At 41.4% G+C, this 22,819-nt stretch overlaps 1 protein-coding gene across 1 annotated transcript in view; it reads left to right on the top strand.

Moving 5' to 3' along the window:
* Nucleotides 1-1,802: 1,802 nt before the first annotated feature.
* Nucleotides 1,803-22,819, top strand: part of LOC121397353 (Fc receptor-like B) — an 83,955-nt gene continuing 62,938 nt past the window's right edge. The window contains exons 1-4 of the mRNA XM_041573992.1: nt 1,803-1,833; nt 2,380-2,640; nt 2,720-2,986; nt 13,472-13,753. Coding sequence (XP_041429926.1) covers nt 1,803-1,833; nt 2,380-2,640; nt 2,720-2,986; nt 13,472-13,753 — 841 coding nt within the window. The remainder of the gene's footprint in view (nt 1,834-2,379; nt 2,641-2,719; nt 2,987-13,471; nt 13,754-22,819) is intronic.

Below are 22,819 nucleotides of genomic sequence, written 5' to 3'. Positions count from 1 at the left end.
GCTAACTTCCAGAATAAAATTCAAATTAATGACCCTGACATTCAGAGCACTTCATAACTCTGCCCCCCCCTACATCTCTGAACTCATCTCTACATATTAACCCAACCGCTCACTATGCTCCTCTATTGACCTGCTCCTAAACCCTTCTCTCACTCGCATTCAAGACTTTGCAAGGGCTGCACCACTCTTCTGGAAGACTCTCCCACAGTCTGTCCGACTTTCTCCCAACCTTTCTGCTTTCAAGAAATCTCTTAAACTGACTTTTTAAAATAAACCTACCCTTACTCTGCTTAACTACCAGATGCAATACCACATACAGTACTACATCTCTCACCCACTTCATTCTGATTTTGCCCACTCCCACACCTTGTGTCTTATTCCCTTTTCTTTAGATTGTAAGTCCTTTGCACAGGGCTTTCCTCACCTTTTGTAGCAGTATTGGTTGTGATATATGTAACTCCATATGTTCTACGTATGTAATTCATGTGATTTAATTGTATCAACACATTTACTTTACAGTGTTGCCCAACACATTGGCGCGCTATAAATACATGTTAATAATAATAAGTGGGACGCTACCTTTAGTGAAGTTTGGGAGCAAGGAAACTATCAATGAGGTCTAGCTAGTGTACAGGATAGTCACTGTTATAGAACTTTCTAGGAAAGTGAGACAGTTACCACTAGTTACAAAGAGCAGCTTTGAGCTCCACAAGGAGGATAGATGGAAGTATCCCTCCCCTAGACTCTGCTGGCCTCGGTGAAGGAACCACATTACTGAAGAGGGACCGAGACTAGACTTAATTCCTAATGCAGGTCTACTGTAGGGATCCGGACCATGTGAGATATTGAAACCCTAGAAGGTGAACCTTTCAACTCCCCACATCATTCCTACAGTGGTGTCAAAATTGCTGTCTCTATTTGTCTCATTCTGTGATTTTACCAGGCTATTATCCATAATACATGTGGGGGCACATTTACTAAGCTCGAGTGAAGGATTAGAATGAAAAAAACTTCAAATTTCAAAGTTTTTTTTGGCTACTTTGACCATCGAATTGGCTACTTCGACCTTCGACTATGACTTTGAATCGAAGGATTCAAACTAAAAATCGTTCGACTATTCGAAAGTCGATGTACTGTCTCTTTAAAAAAAACTTTGACTACCTACTTTGCCACCTAAAATCTACCGAGCACCAATGTTAGCCTATGGGGACCTTCCCCGTAAGCTTTCTTAGCAATTTCTGATTGAAGGAAAATCATTAGATCGATGGATTAAAATCCTTTGAATTGTCATTCGATCGTTCGATCGAACTAAATGCGGTAAATCCTTCGACTTCGATATTCGAAGTCTAAGGATTTTACTTCGATGGTTGACTATAGAGGGTTAATTGACCCTCGATATTCGACCCTTAGTAAATGTGCCCCCAAGTGTTTGTGAGTGTTCATCCCTATGGCACTATAAATTGAATAACATTGTTCATTTTTTCCCCCAAAAAGCCCTATCATCCTCTATTCTATTTTTATTACTTTTGGCAGTGGAGAGGTTTAGTTCAACAACATCCTCACTTCATCCCTTTCACATAGCAAAGGTCCGTCCTGTTTAAAGAGCACCTAATGTAAGCTCTATTAAATCTAGCTGGAAAAGGCATAAGCTAGCCAAATTAGGGTTATACTATTTTGAGACCTTCAGTACTCAATTTTGAACTGTTTTATTATTTATTAACACAGAAAATGCAACAAAGCAAATACTGTACATTCTCTGCTACATGACCTGCTAATCAATCTGTTCAATTACAGATCTCACCATGTTTACAGCAATTTTTATAGAAACATCAGGTAAGAACATTTTTAAAACAGTTACTTAGAAATCAATTCATCTTAGTGTATTATAAAAACAGATAATATACTGTATAACTGCGTGGGTACAAATACAATCCTTAGAGGAAGCTTTTAAAGGATAAGTACGTCTTAAAAAAACTTAATGTAAGATTGTTCAGGGTTCTTTTCTGAGCAGTTCTGCAATAATTCATAATTAAAAAAAGAGGTGACTGTGATTCAAAGTATCATAGCAGAAAATACAGGAGAGTGTATACCCCAACACTTATGTAAATGGGAGAAAACCCATGCATGCATTGGGGGAACATACATATTCCTTGCAGATAGACGTGCTTTGGCTGGAACTGAACTCATTTGTGGAATATTAAAGATGTTGGCTACATTATGCATATGAGAGAGGAAAAATCTATATGACAACTGTGAAATTCCTTGAATTGTATTTTTATCTCCAATGACTACTTATATTGCAAATAAAAAACAGTATTACATATTATACTATGGGATTATTGTCCAACCAAACTGTACAACTAAACTCTGTTTCTGTAGGAGCTGCTGTGAGACCTGTCCTTTCTCTCTTCCCAAACTGGAACCCAATACCCAAAGGAGAGTCTGTAACTTTGACCTGTAATGTGACTCCTACTGCCCAAGAGAACCTTCAATTTTCCTGGTACAGGGATGGACACCGGATACCGGGGAATCAGCAGAGTCTTTTAGTTCAGTTGGGCAATGTGACGGACAGTGGGGATTACCAGTGCCAGGCTGGTGGCAGCAACAGAAGTGAATTAGTCAGACTGGATTTTAAGTCTGGTGAGAAGATTCAGTTCCATAAAAGCCTGAGTTTAGAAAAGGAAGATTCACTTATAGCTTTTATCATTTTTCATTTCAGGTTGGCCCATCCTACAGGCGCCCCCTGTTGTCCATGAAGGGGATTTCCTATCTCTTAGATGTTATAGTCGGCCTGGATATGATAGAAAGAACACAGTATTTTACAAGAACAATAAGATCATTGGGTCTCCAGTCAGTGAGTCTGAGTTACACATAGGAAGAGTGGATGTTACTGCGTCTGGTAGATACAGATGTGAACAAGAAGTATATTATCCTGTTAGTAATAATTATCAACATTTCGGAGATGAACAATTGGTTTCAGTCTCAGGTAAGACCCCATGGAAACCAATGTTTACAGTAAATGTGTATTAGCATTAGTGATGGGCGAATTTGCGCCGTTTCGCTTTGCCGAAAAATTTGCGAAATTCGTGAAACGGCGGAAAATTCGTGAAACTACGCCGGCGTCTCGTTTTTGACGCCGGCGCCCGTTTTTTCGACGCCGGCGCCCGTTTTTGGCGCCGGCGTCCTTTTTTTGAAAAAAAAATTTTGACGGCGGCGAATTTTTGCCGCGAATTTTCACGGGCGTTTCGCGAATTTATTCGCTGGCGGCGAAACGTTCAAATTCCCCACGAATTCGCGCCTGGCGAATAAATTCGCCCATCACTAATTAGCATTGCATATGACACAGAGTTATTTGTTATTCTAACTGGATAGAGTTGCCAGTATTGATGCATATAGTGCCTATAGAGGTTGCAGACCCTATGGCCACAAGGGGGGGGTGGTTGCAGGTGACCAGTGCACATGCACAATTGCTCTTGCATGCATGTCTTGAGTGTAATTTAAAGGGATACTGTCATGGGAAAAAATTTTTTCAAAATGAATCAGTTAATAGTGCTGCTCCAGCAGAATTCTGCACTGAAATCCATTTCTCAAAAGAGCAAACAGATTTTTTTTATATTCAATTTTGAAATCTGACATGGGGCTAGACATATTGTCAATTTCCCAGCTGCCCCAAGTCATGTGACTTGTGCTCTGATAAACTTCAATCACTCTTTACTGCTGTACTGCAAGTTAGAGTGATATCACCCCCTCCCTTTTTCCCCCAGCAGCCAAACAAAAGAACAATTGGAAGGTAACCAGATAGCAGTTCCCTAACACAAGATAACAGCTGCCTGGTAGATCTAAAAACAACACTCAATAGTAAAAACCCATGTCCCACTGAGACACATTCAGTTACATTGAGAAGGAAAAACAGCAGCCTGCCAGAAAGCATTTCTCTCCTAAAGTGCAGGCACAAGTCACATGACCAGGGGCAGCTGGGAAATTAACAAAATGTCTAGCCCCATGTCAGATTTCAAAATTGAATATAAAAAAAAGTGTTTGCTATTTTGAGAAATGGATTTCAGTGCCTCTGCTTGTGACTTCATCCTTGTGGAACTCTATCAATTTTCTCTCTAGAGGTGTCTATTGTGTAAGGGATCTGGATGTCTAGACAGCAACCCATGCTGCAGTCTCATACTTTTTTGTCTCTAAATGAAAAGTGGTTTAGAAATGCCCATTTGCCCTGACCTTATCCCTCTGGCGGACCATAGGCACAAGCTGCCCATGCAAATAATGATCACAGAGAAGCTCATCAGGGTTGGTCTCTTCTGCCAGGCCCTAGATAAAAACTTCTACCACCTTTCTCCACACTCCCCTTATAGCTGTTGGGAGAAATATACACAAGTGGTTATACTGAGGCTAAATTAAAAAAAAATAGCCATGTTTTCCAACATATTAACAAGCAGCTACCTTAATTTCTTTGTCTTTTAAAAAGACATTTTCAGAGTTTGTCTTCTGTACAACATAGTATAGACATGGTCTGCCATAATGTGATTCTCAACTGTACCTTTACCCTGTATCAAAAAGAGTGAGCCAGGTCAGTCAAAAGGGTACTATATACACCCGCAGGTTTGAAAAATAATTACAACTTCACAATAAATATATTGAGAAGCTTGAGGTAATTAGAACCTTTAAATATGGGGCACTAAGCCTCAAGCCCCCATGCAAACCAGTTCGGGTGTTATAGTAAAATAACTGCAAAATAGTAGACACTTAAAACGTAACCTTTAATAAATATCGTTAAAATTACAAAACCAAAAAGTATATATACAGGGCTGTGCCCTCAGTGACACAAGCACCACTACAAAGCGTGTAGACCCACTACCTCAAAGTAGTATAGGCAGTGCAGGACATTAGCCTTAAAAAACAACGATTAAAAGCTGCATCAGGTGGTATACGGTGGAGTGACAAAACGCCAGTTAGTAAGGCGATCGATACAAGTTTGAGGCAGCCTAGTAGCAACGATTTTACCCTCCCCTTAATTTTTCCATCCCCCAGAAGACAATTCTGCCTACCTACGTTGGGAACGGATGGGAGCTTCTCCCCCACCGTCCACCTATGCTGCCCGACGCGTTTCGCCGTGAAAACGGCTTCTTCAGGGGCATAGAAGAATATAGGCCCTGTATATATACTTTTTGGTTTTGTAATTTTAACAATATTTATTAAAGGTTACGTTTTAAGTGTCTACTATTTTGCAGTTATTTTACTATAACACCCGAGCTGGTTTGCATGGGGGCTTGAGGCTTAGTGCCCCATATTTAAAGGTTCTAATTACCTCAAGCTTCTCATTATATTTATTGTGAACCTTTACCCTGTAGTAAACATTGAGTAAACCTACTGCCTTCAATGGGAGAACACATGCTTTACCACTTAAAATTTGAGTTAGATTCTCAAATCTTAATGAATGAATACAACACCACATAACTTCTACCCATTAGAGGGCAACTTTAATAAAAGGTTGAATTTCAAAGTGGTTTGAAGTTTTTTTAACTCTAATAAATACAAATTTACTCACAACACTAATGGGAGGTTATATGAAAAAACTCGAACGTCTAATACTCGATTGAATATGAACGACCTGAAAATTCTAATTCGAATTGAGTTTTCCTCCGTAAAAAAAATTTGAATGTCAGGAAGGCAATTAAAGGAAAACTATACCCCCAAACAATGTAGGTATAAAAAGACATTGCATAAAACAGCTCATATGTAAAACCCTGTTTCATGTAAATAAACCATTTTCATAATAATATACTTTTCTAGTAGTATGTGCCATTGGGTAATTATAAATAGAAAATTGCCATTTTAAAAATTAAGGGCCGTCTCCTGGGATTGTACGATTCACTGTGCGCACAAACATACCAAACAAACTATACTTGTTAGGTCACATAAGCCAATTAATAGACAGAGTTGTGTCTTTTGCTTCAACACTTCTTCCTGTTACAGTTAGAGCTGCAGTATTTCTGGTCAGGTGATCTCTTCCTGTTACAGTTAGTGCTGCAGTATTTCTGGTCAGGTGATCTCTTCCTGTTACAGTTAGAGCTGCAGTATTTCTGGTCAGGTGATCTCTTCCTGTTACAGTTAGAGCTGCAGTATTTCTGGTCAGGTGATCTCTTCCTGTTACAGTTAGAGCTGCAGTATTTCTGGTCAGATGATCTCTTCCTGTTACAGTTAGAACTGCAGTATTTCTGGTCAGGTGATCTCTTCCTGTTACAGTTAGAGCTGCAGTATTTCTGGTCAGGTGATCTCTTCCTGTTACAGTTAGAGTTGAAGTATTTCTGGTCAGGTGATCTCTTCCTGTTACAGTTAGAGCTGCATTATTTCTGGTCAGGTGATCTCTTCCTGTTACAGTTAGAGCTGCAGTATTTCTGGTCAGATGATCTCTGAGGCAGCACACAGACCATCATGAAATGGGGATTCAAGGCAAGAGATGTAAAAGGGCAGTATTTACTTAAATACGTATTCCAGTTTGGTAAGATTCTTTAATATGCCACTTAATATAATATAAACTATCTGTTGCTTAAGTATTCATTTTGGGGGTATAGTTTTCCTTTAACATCTTCAAATGATTCAAGGGACCTCTGCCATTGACTTGTACATGAACTCGGCAGGTTTTAGGTGTTGAATATTCAAATTAGAACTGTTTCCAGGGTCAAGGTATGATTAATCCCACATTTGAATTGAAATTCGAATTTGTGAGTTTTGACCAACATTTTAAAAATTTAAATTAGAATTTACCATTTGATCCTTAATAAATCTGCCCCAGGTGTTGTCTCCTATTAATGGTAGTAAAGCCTCCAGCATGGCTCTATTATGTCTTGGTAATACCTATGGAAAGGATGTGAGTTCAGATGATTTATTAACATGAGACTACTTGCGTATTGATTATTCATTCTGTTTGTGTTATACTGCCAACCTAGAATGCAACCCCAGTATTTTTGGGATTAACACAAATTTGTGTTCACTGGGATGCTCACCCCCACATTATGTGATGATAACTCATATCATACTCATACATTTCCTTGTTTTTAGGAAATCAGTTTTAAAGTATTTGGCAGATTCCACTGATCCCAGTACCCACTAACAATCGTTATCTCTGCAACCACTGTATTTGCACCCATGAATCTATCTGCAAAAAAAAACTCCCATGGCCATATCTAAAGGGGTTACAAATGTTTTGACTATACCCACACTGTGCAACCTAATTAGATATTTCCCAAAAGTGGAAAAAACTCTAATATGAGGAGCCCACATACAAGAAATATTAAGGAACTGTTGCCCATAATGTAGCATTAAGGAAAGGACCTGTAAAATGCCTTACTTGGGCCCATATGCCTTCATCTATATCTATTGCTATTAAATAATATTAACCCTTTCCCTGCCAGCCGTTTTGTCCTAGATGCGAACATCTACTGCCAAGCAGTTTTTAGATATTTTGCACTCTTTCACTTTTAGGCCCCTTCCTGGGGCGGTCTTTTAGTTTACCCAGGAAAACAATATATTGTTTTTTTCAGGACAACCTGAACTTTCAAAATATGCAAGAATTTTGGTGTAATTCTACTTCTGTAAAAAAATATAGGCTTCTAAGTGTCCAATAAAATGAAAAAAATCATGTTTCACAAAGAACAATCACATATATCAGAAACATTATTTACTTTATGTATGAGAAAACAGCTGATTTGGAAAGGTCTGTGTCTCCTGAACGCGGCAATACCAAATATATATAGTTTTATGGAGATTTCTCACTTGTATAGATCAAAATCTAAAAGCAGTACACTAGCAAATGTCCAAAGCACCGCTCCCCAAACGGCATACTTCTGATTTCAAGGCCAAACATTCCACTAACAGTAGGTTTACCCTAGAAAACTACCCATTATTAGAAAGAACAGATTCTGGTGAATCAAAAATGGGTAAACATATCGTTGTACTCCAAACTCCCAAGTTGCAATTGTTTCCTAAAGTTATAATGTTTTATAGAAATTGGTGAATTTTTTGAAAAATGACCTCAAAGCTTCCAATCTACAGAATCGTATCTCCCACACATCATTAGGTATCAATGTAAAACACCCCAAATATGAAAGCCTGGGATCCACTGAACAGTTTGATGCCCAATATGTATAGGTGTACCCAAGCACGTGACATATAGGGGCCCTAAACTGTAGACACCTCATTTGAGCTATCAGTTCTGTAATTCCAGATACTGCAAAATCAGCACATTTGCATCGTTTTGGGGTGGGGTAAAAGTAAAAAAAATAAGTTCATCCCAGAAAACCATATATTTTCGGAAAGTACACATTCCCACGAATCTAAATTGGGTATGCATGTCTTTGTACTACAAAGTACCAAGCCGCAAACGATTCCTAAATTTGGTGATTTTGGCGACATTTCCAAAAATCACCTCAAAATTTCTACCCTGCAGCATCGTATTACCCACATACTTTTAGGTATCAAGAGAAATCACCCCAAATATGAAAGCCTAGGGTCCTCTGAACAGTTTGATGCCCAATATGTATAGGTGTACCCAAGCACGTGGCAGACAGGGGCCCCAAAAGGAAGACCCCCATATGGTCTGTCATTTCAGGTACTGCAAAATCAACACATTTACATCGTTTTGGGGGGGTCAAAAGTAGAAAAAAGTGGGTTCACCCCAGAAAACCATATATTTTCGGAAAGTACACATTCCCATGAATCTAAATTGGGTATGCATGTGTTTGTACTCCAAAGTACCAAGCCGCAAATCATTCCTAAATTTGGTGATTTTGGTGATACTTCCAAAAATCACCTCAAAATTTCTACCCTGCAGCATCGTATTACCCACATACTTTTAGGTATCAAGCAAAATCACCCCAAATATGAAAGCCTAGGGTCCTCTGAACAGTTTGATGCCCAATATGTATAGGTGTACCCAAGCATGTGGCATACAGGGGCCCCAAAAGGAAGACCCCCATATGGTCTGTCATTTCAGGTACAGCAAAAGCAACACATTTACATCGTTTTGGGGGGGTCAAAAGTAGAAAAAAGCAAGTTCACCCCAGCAAACCATATATTTTTGGAAAGTACACATTCCCACGAATCTAAATTGGGTATGCATGTCTTTTTACGCCAAAGTACAAAGCTGCAAACCATTCCTAAATTTGGTGATTTTGGTGATATTTCCAAAAATCACCTCAAAATTTCTACTCTGCAGCATCGTATTACCCACATACTTTTAGGTATCAAGAGATATCACCCCAAATATGAAAGCCTAGGGTCCTCTGAACAGTTTGATGCCCAATATGTATAGGTGTACCCAAGCACGTGGCATACAGGGGCCCCAAAAGGAAGGCCCCCATATGGTCTGTCATTTCAGGTACTGCAAAATCAACACATTTACATCGTTTTGGGGGGGTCAAAAGTAGGAAAAAGTGGGTTCACCCCAGATAACCATATATTTTCGGAAAGTACACATTCCCATGAATCTAAATTGGGTATGCATGTGTTTGTACTCCAAAGTACCAAGCCACAAATCATTCCTAAATTTGGTGATTTTGGTGATACTTCCAAAAATCACCTCAAAATTTCTACCCTGCAGCATCGTATTACCCACATACTTTTAGGTATCAAGAGATATCACCCCAAATATGAAAGCCTAGGGTCCTCTGAACAGTTTGATGCCCAATATGTATAGGTGTACCCAAGCACGTGGCATACAGGGGCCCCAAAAGGAAGGCCCCCATATGGTCTGTCATTTCAGGTACTGCAAAATCAACACATTTACATCGTTTTGGGGGGGTCAAAAGTAGAAAAAAGCAAGTTCACCCCAGAAAACCATATATTTTTGGAAAGTACACATTCCCACGAATCTAAATTGGGTATGCATGTCTTTCTACGCCAAAGTACAAAGCTGCAAACCATTCCTAAATTTGGTGATTTTGGTGATATTTCCAAAAATCACCTCAAAATTTCTACCCTGCAGCATCGTATTACCCACATACTTTTAGGTATCAAGAGATATCACCCCAAATATGAAAGCCTAGGGTCCTCTGAACAGTTTGATGCCCAATATGTATAGGTGTACCCAAGCACGTGGCATACAGGGGCCCCAAAAGGAAGGCCCCCATATGGTCTGTCATTTCAGGTACTGCAAAATCAACACATTTACATCGTTTTGGGGGGGTCAAAAGTAGGAAAAAGTGGGTTCACCCCAGATAACCATATATTTTCGGAAAGTACACATTCCCATGAATCTAAATTGGGTATGCATGTGTTTGTACTCCAAAGTACCAAGCCACAAATCATTCCTAAATTTGGAGATTTTGGTGATACTTCCAAAAATCACCTCAAAATTCTACCCTGCAGCATCGTATTACCCACATACTTTTAGGTATCAAGAGATATCACCCCAAATATGAAAGCCTAGGGTCCTCTGAACAGTTTGATGCCCAATATGTATAGGTGTACCCAAGCACGTGGCAGACAGGGGCCCCAAAAGGAAGACCCCCATTTGGTCTGTCATTTCAGATACTGCAAAATCAACACATTTACATTGTTTGGGGGGGGGGACAAAGGTAGAAAAAAGTAAGTTCACCCCAGAAAACCATATATTTTCGTAAAGTACACATTCCCCTGAATCCAATTTGGGTATGCATGTCTTTCTACTCCAAAGTACCAAGCCACAAACCATTCCTAAATGTGGTGATTTTGGTGACATTTCCAAAAATCACCTCAAAATTTCCACCCTGCAGCATCGTATTACCCACATACTTTTAGGTATCAAGACAAATCACCCCAAATATGAAAGCCTAGGGTCCTCTGAACAGTTTTATGCCAAACATGTATAGGTGTACCCAAACACGTGACATATAGGGGCCCTAAAATGAAGACCCCCCCCCCATATGGTCTGTCATTTCAGGTACTGCAAAATCAACACATTTACCTTGTTTTGGGGGGGGGCAAAAGTAGAAAAAAGTAAGTTCACCCAAGAAAACCATATATTTTCGGAAAGTACACATTCCCACGAATCTAAATTGGGTATGCATGTCTTTGTACTCCAAAGTACAATGCCGCAAATCATTCCTAAATTTGGGGATTTTGGTGACATTTCCAAAAATCACCTCAAAATTTCCAACCTGCAGCATCATATTTCCCACATACTTTTAGGTATCAAGATAAATCACCCCAAATATGAAAGCCTAGGGTCCTCTGAACAGTTTGATGCCCAATATGTATAGGTGTACCCAAGCACGTGGCATATAGGGGCCCCAAAAGGAAGACCCCCATATGGTCTGTCAATTCAGATACTGCAAAATCAACACATTTACATCGTTTTGGGGGGGGCAAAGGCAGAAAAAAGTAATTTCAACCCAGAAAACCATATATTTTCGGAAAGTACACATTCCGACGAATCTAAATTGGGTATGGATGTCTTTGTACTCCAAAGTACCAAGCCGCAAACCATTCCTAAATTTGATGATTTTGGCGACATTTCCAAAAATCACCTCAAAATTTCTACCCTGCAGCATCGTATAAGCCACATACTTTTAGGTATCAAGAGATATCACCCCAAATATGAAAGCCTAGGGTCCTCTGAACAGTTTGATGCCCAATATGTATAGGTGTACCCAAGCACGTGGCATATAGGGCCCCAAAAGGAAGACCCCCATATGGTCTGTCATTTCAGGTACTGCAAAATCAACACATTTACATAGTTTTGGGGGGGGCAAAGGTAGAAAAAAGTATGTTCGCCCCAGAAAACCATATATTTTTGGAAATTACACATTCCCGCGAATCCAAATTGGGTATGCATGTCTTTGTACTCCAAAGTACCAAGTCGCAAGCCTTTCCTAAATTTGGCGATAAAAGCAACGGTTTTTACATTTCTGAAAATCGCCTAAAAATATTGCAATTGGCCGCATTTATCTCACCCAACTTCTTACATACAATTGTAAAACACCATAAATACTGATGCCAAGGGTCTACTGAACAGTTTTATGCCCAATATGCATTGATATACCAAGGCAGCTGGCATGTGCGGACCCCAAATGTAAATAGTGAATATGAGTTTTCTCTGCTGCCGATTCGCCTTCTGTAAACATAGACCATTGACTTCATATTATGTGCCTCAAGACCCTCCTAACAGCAAAGACCCCCCAAAACCATATGTTTTTGGAAAGTACACATTCTGACGAAAACAACCAAGATAAAGACGTCTTTCTACAGCAAAGTACCAAACTGCAAAACTTTTATAAACATAGAGATTTTTACATTTCTGAAAATCGCCTAAAAATGTTGAAGTATGCCACATTTATCTCACACAATGTTTTACGTACAAAGAAAAATCACCCCAAATATGGACATCAGAGGTCTACTGAATAGTTTGATGCCCAATATGTATAGATTTACCAAAGTATATGGTGTGTACGGCCGCAAATGAAAAATGTGCATATGAATTTTCACACTGGCCAACTAAGCTGCTGAAAAGAGAACCCCAACTGTGCGTTATGTGCCGTAAGACCCCCAAACTGTAAAAAGACCCCAGAAAACCATATATTTTTGGAAAGCATATATTCTGACGGATCAATCTAAGTAAAATAATATACCAAAGCACCAAACAGCAAAACTATACTAAAGATACATAAGGAACAATAATCCAGGGATAAAATTGCAATAAAACCACAAAAATTGTGCAAATCAATGAAATAACAAAATAACTGCACCGACAGCATAATTAGTGGCCGAAATCGATTATCCAATAGTCACGCTGCTGAAATAAACAGTTTTTATGGGTAAAAAAAACACAAATTGGTGAAATGAAAAAGTAAAAAAAATAAAATGTGTATACATGTGTGTACACTTCCAAGAATTGTGTGACAGTGTATAAGTGTGTATAAGTGTGTATATAAGTCCATATAAGTGTATATAAATGCATATAAGTGCATATAAGTGGAAAATGAAAAATTAAAAAAAACGTTTTTTTTTTTGTTTTTTTTACTACTAAAATATGTGTGTATGTGTGTATAAGGTAGGTAGGTGTATGCAAGTGTGTAAAATAAAGGGCACTTACCGTTTTTGGCTGATCTAAGAGCTGGAGAAGAGAGATCTGCAGAGTTACAGCAAGCAGGAAGTGTGTGGGCGTCGCTGGAACACGAGGTGAGCAGGAGGAAGCAGAGCAGCAAGGCAGACACGCGATTTGCTGTGTCTGCCTCTTTTAGGTCGGCCCTGCGACAATCCAGTCGCAGGACCGACATGACAGCCCCCCAGCCTCGTTGCCCAGGGGGCTGTCAATGCTGCTAAACCTCTGCAGAGGCGGCTAAAGCCGCTGATGCAGAGTACAGCATGTAAAACTGCAAGCACGTACAATGTACGTGCTTGGCAGTTAAAGCCCTTGCCTGCCAGAACGTACGGTGTACGTGCTTGGCAGGCAAAGGGTTAAATAATAATTGATCATTATTTTTAGAGCTCTTTTCTTATCCGCAAGTAAAAGTGAGTCCAAATCCAGTGACAAAGGGAAATCACATGACCATAACATGTGACACAAAGCTCAGCCCACACAGAGAGACTACAGAGCTACAGTTTGTTTTCTACAGAAATGGGCACAATGTGCAGGGATTCAGTTTATCCAACCAATATGGAGTCCCCTCAGCTCAGCTGGAGGATTCTGGGAATTATACCTGTGAGGTACAAACGCCAACTGGTAGAGTGAGGAAGAGGAGTTATGTGTTATATATCCAGATACAGGGTGAGTACCAAAATGTGAGTTATTGATACACTCATATATATCAACGATATATCTCTACTAACTATAGAGTTTAGTATCACAATAGCATTTGATATTATGTCTGTCCAAGAAATCATCCAAGTCCCTCTTATTGTCATTAACTGAATCAGCATCACAACATCACCCGGCAGTGCATTCCCCAACCTCACTGTCCTGACTGTGATGAACCCCCTACTCTGTTCCTTTAAATGAAAGTTCTTTTCTTCTAGTCTGAAGGGGAGGCCTCTGGTACGTGATTCTCTTTATGGGTAAAAAGGTCCCCTGCTATTTGTCTATAATGTCCTCTAATGTACTTGTAAAGTCTAATCATGTCCCCTCACAAGCGCCTTTTTTCCAGAGAAAACAATCCCAACCTTTTTTTTTTTTTTAAAAGTGTTTTTATTGGTTTTCTCACACACAAAAAACAAGACAGACAGTGTCCCGTAAAGGACTCAAAAATTATACATAGTCAGTAAAAAATAAAAAAAGGAAAAACAATAAAGGAAATACATCAGAGGGGAGAGGAAAGAAAGAAAGAAAGAAAGAAAGAGAGTCCAAGAGGGTGTGGAGTGTGGAGGGGGTAAACAGTAGACAAGACTAATATCTGGTGGAGCTAGCACAGACCATCCTTTCAAAACACATGGGGGCTATTAGTGTCAGAATTCAATACCCATAGCATCCAGACAGCTATAAACTTGTCCGTGCAGCCTCTAGACATATATACTGCTTTATAGTAAGGGAGGGCTTTATTGACAAGGTCCTTCCAGTCCTCAAGTTTGGGTGCTTCACGCTGATTCCACCGAAGAACAATCATTTTCCTAGCATAGAACATTAGCAGCTGGAGCAAAGTCCGACAACCAATTGACCCCACATCTCCATCCATGCATCCCAACAGCGCTAGGCTGGGCCGAGGCAATATAGGGAAGACCAGAATCTTAGAAATAAATGAGAAAACGTCAGTCCAATAGCGAGTCAGTTTGGGGCATGTCCACACCACATGGAACCAAGTCCCCGGGTGCCCACAGCCCCTGGTGCAGTTCTGATCTCTGGTAGGATCCATATGATGAAGCCGTACCGGCGTGAGGTAAGAACGATGCATAAACTTCAGTTGTATCAACTTGTCTCTAGCCGAAATTGTGGTGGCCAACATGTGGCGCATAATCAGCTCCCAGGACTCCTCGTCCAAATTCTCAATGTCCCTGATCCATTTCTGGAAGCATTTAAGCGGTCGTTTTTCCTCAGGTGCCAACAGGATATGATAGATGGCTGAAAGAGGTTTGACGACTGCCTGAAGTTGCAGAGTGTTTTCCAAAGAGGTGGCTACAATATTAGACTGCGGATCCGGGAATTGCGCCTGAGCAGCATGGCGAAGTTGACCATACCGAAATTGTGTAACATGTTGTGTTGAACAGGAGGCCTTGAGTTGCAGAAAGCTTTTTAGCTCTCCCTCATTGTACAAATCTTTCACATATCTGAGACCATTGCCTGCCCAAAATTTGTAATCCAGGTTAGCGAAAAAATGTGGGAGCATCTTATTACACCACAGCGGAGCATGGGGAGAGTGGTAGGTCAAGCCAGCGGGAGTCACCAGTTTTTGAGCCAGCTGCCAGGCTCTGACGGTTGTGTTCATAGAGTGGGTAACTTGTGGGTGTGCCTCCCGCCCTCTATAAGGCAAAAGCCTCAAGGCTTCCCTCGAGCCCAGTATCCCCGCTTCTAAAGTACAGGATGCATTAGTGCTATCAGATTCAAACCACCATCGCACCGTTACCAATAAAGCAGCCAAGTAGTACAAGTACAAATTCGGGACGGCAAGACCCCCAGCCTGAGTGGACCTGTGCAATGTTGCCATACTGATTCTGGGAACCCGTTTGGCCCAAATAAAGGAGGATATAACTGAGTTCACTTGTTGAAAAAAGGATTTGGTAAGCCAGATAGGAGAATTTCTAAACATATAGAGAAATTTAGGCACATACTTCATTTTCAATAAGTTGATCCTACCGTATAGTGACAATGGCAAAAATTCCCATTGGGCAAATTTGGCAACCATATCCGCAGTAATAGGGTCAACATTGACCGCCTTATAGCGGGTTATCTCTTGAGTAATCCAAATTCCCAGGTACAAAAAGGTGTCAACCCATTGCAACGGAGAATCCGGAGATAACTGTCTTTTGGCCGCCTGATCCAGGGCAAACAATGTAGATTTATGCCAGTTCACACGAAGCCCAGAGTACTTCCCATTCTCAGATATAATCCCCAATAGGACATCCAGGGCCGGGCCAGGGTTCTCAAGGTATATCAACATATCGTCAGCGTACAACGATATCTTTTCGGTCAGAGAACCAATTTTCAAACCCGTAATCCCAACAGAGGTGCGGATTAGTTCTGCAAGTGGCTCAATTGCCAAACAAAATAAAAAAGGAGAGAGGGGGCAGCCCTGCCTGGTACCCCTCCCCAAATTAAAACTGACCGAAAGCATAGAATTTGCCCTAATCTGAGCCACCGGTGAGTGGTACAGTGCCTGAATCCACCCCACATATCTAGGGCCAAAACCATATCGCTTCAAGGTGTGCCACAAAAAGGCCCATTCGACTGAGTCGAAGGCTTTCTCCGCATCTAATGCCACAATGGTTCGGGAGCCAGCATTGTCGTGTCGTACCTGTAGATGAGTGAGAAGCCTCCGAATGTTGATATCAGTCGCCCTAGAGGGAATGAAGCCAGTTTGATCCGAGTGGACTAAATCTTGCATAAATGGTTTAAGCCTGTTTGCCAACACTTTAGCTAAAATCTTGGCATCACAGTTAATAAGCGATATAGGCCTATAAGAAGCACATTTCCGCGGATCTTTGCCTTTTTTTGGGATAATGGAAATATATGCACGGGACATAGACTCAGGCACTGCACCCCTCAGAGCAACATCATTAAATATCTCCGTGAGTGGCCCCACCACCAAAGAGAGATGGTGTTTGTAAAACTCACCCGGGATGCCGTCAGGGCCAGGGGCCTTGCCTGTAGGTAGCAATTTAATTACCTGTTCCACTTCCGACTGCGTTATGAGCGCATCTAACCGTTCCTGTGTAGCATCAGAGAGGTATGGCAGTGGGACGGCCCCCAGATAGTCAAGCAACTGTACGTCAGAACAGGTCACCTTTGAGGAATAAAGTTCCTGATAAAACTGCCGAAATACATCTACAATGCACCGAGGTTGGGTTATCAACTCACCCGCATCATTTTCAATACATGGGATGGAAGCCGTATTACACTCGTCTCGCACCAGCATGGCCAAAAGCTTACCAGCTTTGTCCCCCATTTCAAAAAGCCTATGCGATTGCTTCTGAATGTACGCCCGTGCCTGTTCGACATTGGCTAATGCAAGTAAGCGAGAGGACTGCAACCAATCATTCCTATTCGTATCAGAGGGATCAGCTAAATATACCTGTTCTTTGGCAGCAGTGTCTGATTCCAAAGAGCCAATCGTGTTACCCAATTTCCGTTTTGCCTGGCTGATGCCCGATATGTACACCCCCCTTGCTGTTGCCTTAAACGCCTCCCAGACTACAAACGTATCGGCAGTGCCCGGGTTGAGCTGCCAGTACTGCACTAAAGCAGGTTGAACTACGGGTTCGGTGGCAGTGGTACCAATCCAGTGTGAGGGGAGCCTCCAAATTTTATCAATAGGTTCGGCCCGTAGGATCACTGTGAGCGACAGGGGGGAATGATCCGAAATGCCCCTGGGCAAGTAGTCCACTGAAGACAACTTTGCTAATATATCTGGGGATACAAAGGCCAGATCTATGCGGGAATGCGATTTATGTGTGGCCGAGTAACAGGAGAATTCCCTCGTATTCGGGTGTTTCCACCTCCACGCCTCAGTAAAGGCACTGCTATCCGCCCAGCTCTTTAGAGGCAGCTTACTGTAGTGCGAGCCAGTAGTCGTATCAATCGCTGGGTTTAGAACCGCATTGTAATCCCCCATCAGTATAATAGGAGACGGGACCATGTCTGCCAGAAGCGTTACAAGGTGGGGTAGGAAGTGGTGTTCAACAGCAGGGGGGGCATAGACAGAGGCCAGTAGAAGCCGAACCCCATTAAATCGGGCCTGAACAAATATATATCTCCCATGGTGATCCTGTTTGACCTTCTCAACTTGGCAATCAATATTCCTGTGCACCAGGATCGCCACTCCCCGAGAATAGGTGGAGTAAGTGGCATGAAAGGCTCTCCCTACCCAAGCCCGCTTAAGTGCCAAAATTTTTTGCCCCGAGAGGTGGGTTTCCTGGAGCACAAGAACATCTGGTTTATGCCTTTTCACAAATTGGAACACTAATGCTCTCTTTTCTTTTGTACCCAAACCCCGCACATTCCAGGTAAGTAGTTTCAGCGACGCCATAAGTGTACAGTGCCAATAGGAACCGTCCGACTGCCACCCCATCTAGGTCCCCTCCAACACTCCAAGACAGAAAAGAGACGAGAGGGAGAAAGAGAAGAAGAAAGAGAGGGGAAACAGAAAAAGCATAGAAAAAATAAACCAAACAAAAAATATACAAGAGGAAGCATTGTTAAACATGACATCATATCATACACGGTATTCCCCTTGAGCAAAACAAGCATAAGGCTATAAATCAGCCCGTGTGGGCAGACCTAACTGCAAAATCCCACTAACTCCCCCCCCCACCCTGACCTACCGAACCACAGACGGAGGCCCTAATCCCTTAACCTGTCTAACTAACTGAGGAGGCACACCGTAACTATCTAAGGTGTAACCAAAACTTCTTCGTGGTGGCTGGGGCTCCAATGTGTCTTACCCCGTATATTGGCACAGTCCTGCAAACAGCCTTACTGCGCAAAGTGCACCAGACAAGGGGGCCATCCGGCCTAACGATGGTGATTGTCGATCCATTGGCTGACTTCTGTCGGATCTGTAAAGTAGCGGGTAACCGCTCCATCAATGATCCGCAATCTGCTGGGGAAAAGCATGCTGTACTTAATTTCCTTCTCCCGTAGTCGCCGTTTAACATCTTGAAAGGTGCGGCGCTGCCGTTGAATCTCCGCAGTAAAATCAGGATAGAATTGCAGCGTAGCGTTGAGAAAACGAACTTCGCCTTTTTTCCGAGCTGCAGAGAGAATGGCGTCTCGATCCCTGTAGTTCAGGAGACGCAGAATAAAGGGCCGCGGCGTCTCACCTGGTATGCGCCGCGTGGGGATCCTGTGGGCTCTTTCCACGGTATACGCAGCAGACAAAGTAATGGGCGCCAACACATCTTTAAGCAGAGCTTCAATAAAATCGGTAGGGGAGTGCCCCTCTGCTCCCTCCGGCAAACCCATTATGCGTACATTGTTTCTCCGCGAGCGGTTTTCAGCATCTTCCGCCCTTTGGTGTAGCAACTTTACTTGTCTCTGCAACTCCGCCACCAGTGGCTGTTGTCTGGCAATAGTGTCCTCTGCATCCCCCACGCGGCGCTCAGCTTCCGACACCCTCTCCCTCACCTTATCAAGATCCGCCCGAAATATGGAGACCTCAGCCTGGATCTCCATGCGCAGGTCGTCCATTTTGGAGGAGAGGGCCGTCTGGGATTCACGGATAGCGTTGAGCAGCATAGTGGACTCCGGTGAGAGCTCCTTGAGCTGTACTGCGGCGGCATCCGAAGCCCCAGCCGCTGACGGTGGAGACGCCGCTCCCGAAGGTGTCTCCGTCATACCCAAGATGGCGTCAGGCCCGCTGTTGCGTAGCTGTTTTTTAGAGAGACGCGGTGCCCTTTGGGATCGCCTCGAGCGCTTACCGCTCATATGGTCGAGAGAAGTGGATTAGCCGATGCAGTGCCCACTCACTTTCGCAGTAAAAAGTCGGCGTTGGGTATATTTCAGGATGGGTTAAGTGCGGAGCTCCAGCCAGACACGTCTGCTCCGTTCCCTCACATAGCCACGCCCCAAACAATCCCAACCTTGACAGTCTCCCCTCATAATTTAACTCTTCCCTCCCTCTAACCAGTTTAGTTGCACTTAGTCTCTGCACTCTCTCCAGCTCATTTATATCCCTCTTAAGGACTGGAGTCCAAAACTGCCCCCATACTCCAGATGAGGCCTCACCAGGGACCTATAAAGAGACATAATTATGTTTTCATCCCTTGAGTTAATGCCCTTTTTTATACAAGACAGAACTTTATTTGCTTTAGTTGCCACAGAATGACACTGCCCAGAATTAGACAACTTGTTATCTACAAAGACCCCAAGATCCGTCTCATTTAAGGAAACTCTCAACATGCTGCCATGGGGAGGATTATTTACTAAAATCCAAATTTATCTAATTTTTTAAATAAAAAAACCACGACCAAATTCTAATACCAGATTTTACGATATTTATTATTAAAAAATGCTCGATTAAATCGGTTCCCGTAAAAACTTGATAACATTGAGCAAAACTTGACAACTTTTTTAAAAAATTTTCCCGAATTCCTTTTTTCTGGCTTTTTCCTGAAAAGACCAGATTTTTCAGATTTTTGCCTGAAATGTCCGAAATGTTTGGAGTTCGGGCTAATCCCAGCACAGACCACAGAAACTGTAAAATAAGATAGGGATCTCTGCCGTTGACTTATACACATCCTCGGCAGGTCTGAGATGGCAGATTTTCGGATTCTGGCTTTTTTTTTAAATAAACCTCTAAGTTTAAGTTTAACCCCCCCCAAAAAATTCCAGTTTTACCACAAAAATCCAGACTGGAGTTTAGTAAATAACCCCGTAAGTGTATTGTTTCAGAGCTTACTTCATTTTGTATTCCATTATACAGTGCTACGCAATATGTTGGCGCTATATAAATACATGTTAATAATAATAATAATTATAACCCCTCAATTCCATTCCCTAATTAAATGGATAAAATTTTAGGACATATGGATCAAAAAAGCATTTGTATGTAAAATAAAAAGGAACATTTGTTTCTAAATGGAGTTCTTGATTGTGCTGTTTGCTTTGAGCTTGCTTCAGAAATCTAATGCTATTTTCTTCTGAATAAGATTAATTATAGTGTTTATTAACTGTCTGTTACTGTAAAACCCAAATCATAGGTTTCACAGCAATAGACCCCAATCAGAACAAAATTCTAAAATTGGTTGTGAAATCATGTACAAGTATGGGATCTGTTAACCAGAAGGCTTGGGACCTGACTTGGAACCTGGTTTTCCAGATAAGAAACCAAATGTATGTAATTTGGATCTCCATACAAAAATAATGGAAACATTAATTAAACCTAATAGGATTGTTTTGCCTCCAATAAGGATTAATCATATCTTAGTTGGGCTCAAGTACATGGTATAGGTTAAAACATATGAATTATTTGATAAAATTCTGAGTTTTCTGGATAGCAGACTTCTGGAAAACATACCCCATACCTGTATCATACAGATTTACATTTTATGCAAGTACAAAGCTCTACATATGCATCATTTACTATTTTAAGGCAATGTTTCTTATAGAGGAACATCAGATGTACCTTACTCCATCTCTTACTGGAATACTAGCAACGCTGCTTGTCATTATCGCTGTCATTTGTGCCTTGAAGTTCCGAAAGAAGTTTGTATCATCGCTAATCTGCCGTCCACATCTCCCAAAAACAGGTAACAAAGCAATGTGTTATGTTTTACAACTGCAGCAACAATATTGACTACATCAACTAAATGATTGGGGATAATAAGTACATAGATGCAGAACATGCTGTGTTAATTAAAAGACAATGCATCAGGGTACCTATTATTCACAATATTTTTTTATTGAACTTGTGGGGGCACATTTACTAAACTCGAGTGAAGGATTAGAATAAAAAATACTTCGAATTTTGAAGTTTTTTTTTTGGCTACTTCGACCATCGAACTGGCTACTTTAAAGGGCACCAATCATGACCAAAATCATTTACTAAGTAAATACACTATGTGAAAGTTCAAGAAATCTGATTTTTAAAACAGTTAGAATTGTTTGTATAATGTAAATGATCAGCTCACTGTACCTTCTGCAAGATCTCCCCTATCTCCCCTGCAGTTCTAGCTGAGGCAGCCATCTTGGATTTCACTGGCTCCTCCTACCTATATCTTCCCAGCCAACTGTAGCTCTGAAATCTCGCACATGCTCAGTTCAAATTCCTTGTTTGCTTATCAACCCTTCTAAGCTATTTTCAAATCAGCCAAACCTGTGTGTTAGCTGCTGTACAGTAGTGCTGCCACCTGCTGGAAGTTAGCAGGTGGCAGCACTTCTAGTGGATACTTCTAGTGGAGGAGTTTACTAAAACAAGGCATTCTGGGTAGAATACTCAAAGCAGTGTTACAATCTGAGCATGCTCCTGAAATTTGCATATTAGAGTCTCTGTTAGAGTCTCAATATGGCCTCCCTCAGTGAAAGGGATTTTTTTAAAACCTGCGGTTTTTTCAAAAAACTATATATGTAGTTTGATTAAACAGGTTTAGCTTGTACTGGTCAGATTGTTAATATGTGTTTGATTTTGGCTGTGATAGGTGCCCTTTAACCTTTGACTACGACTTGAACTAAAAATTGTTTGTCTATTCGACCATTCGATAGTTGAAGTACTGTCTCTTTAAAAAAGACTTTGACTCCCTACTTCGCCACCTAAAACCTACCGAGCATCAATGTTAGCCTATGGGGAAGGTCCCCAGAAGCTTTCTTTGCTTTTTTTGATCGAAGGAAAATCGTTTGATCGATGGATTAAAATCCTTCGAATCGTTGGATTCGAAGGATTTAATCGTTTGAACGAACGATTTTTCCTTCGATCATTCGATCGAACGAAATGCGGTAAAGCCTTCGACTTCGATATTCGTAGTCAAAGGATTTTACTCCGAGGTTCGAATATCGAGGGTTAATTAACCCTCGATATTCGACCAATAGTAAATGTGCCCCGTGGTGTTTTAAGAAGGAAGGAATGGATGAGTAATTCAAATAGAGCTTCGGATAATAGCAGTTTTATATATGGGAGACAATCTAAGCCTTTCTTGGTACCGTCTCCTCTAAGCTTATACTTCTAGAAATTGATTGTAAAAGAAAACTGAATCC

This window comes from Xenopus laevis, chromosome 8L (genome assembly GCF_017654675.1).
Source record: "Xenopus laevis strain J_2021 chromosome 8L, Xenopus_laevis_v10.1, whole genome shotgun sequence".
Lineage (NCBI taxonomy): Eukaryota > Metazoa > Chordata > Amphibia > Anura > Pipidae > Xenopus > Xenopus laevis.
Note: the sequence above shows the minus strand (reverse complement) of the source record. Positions and strands in the feature narration are given on the sequence as shown.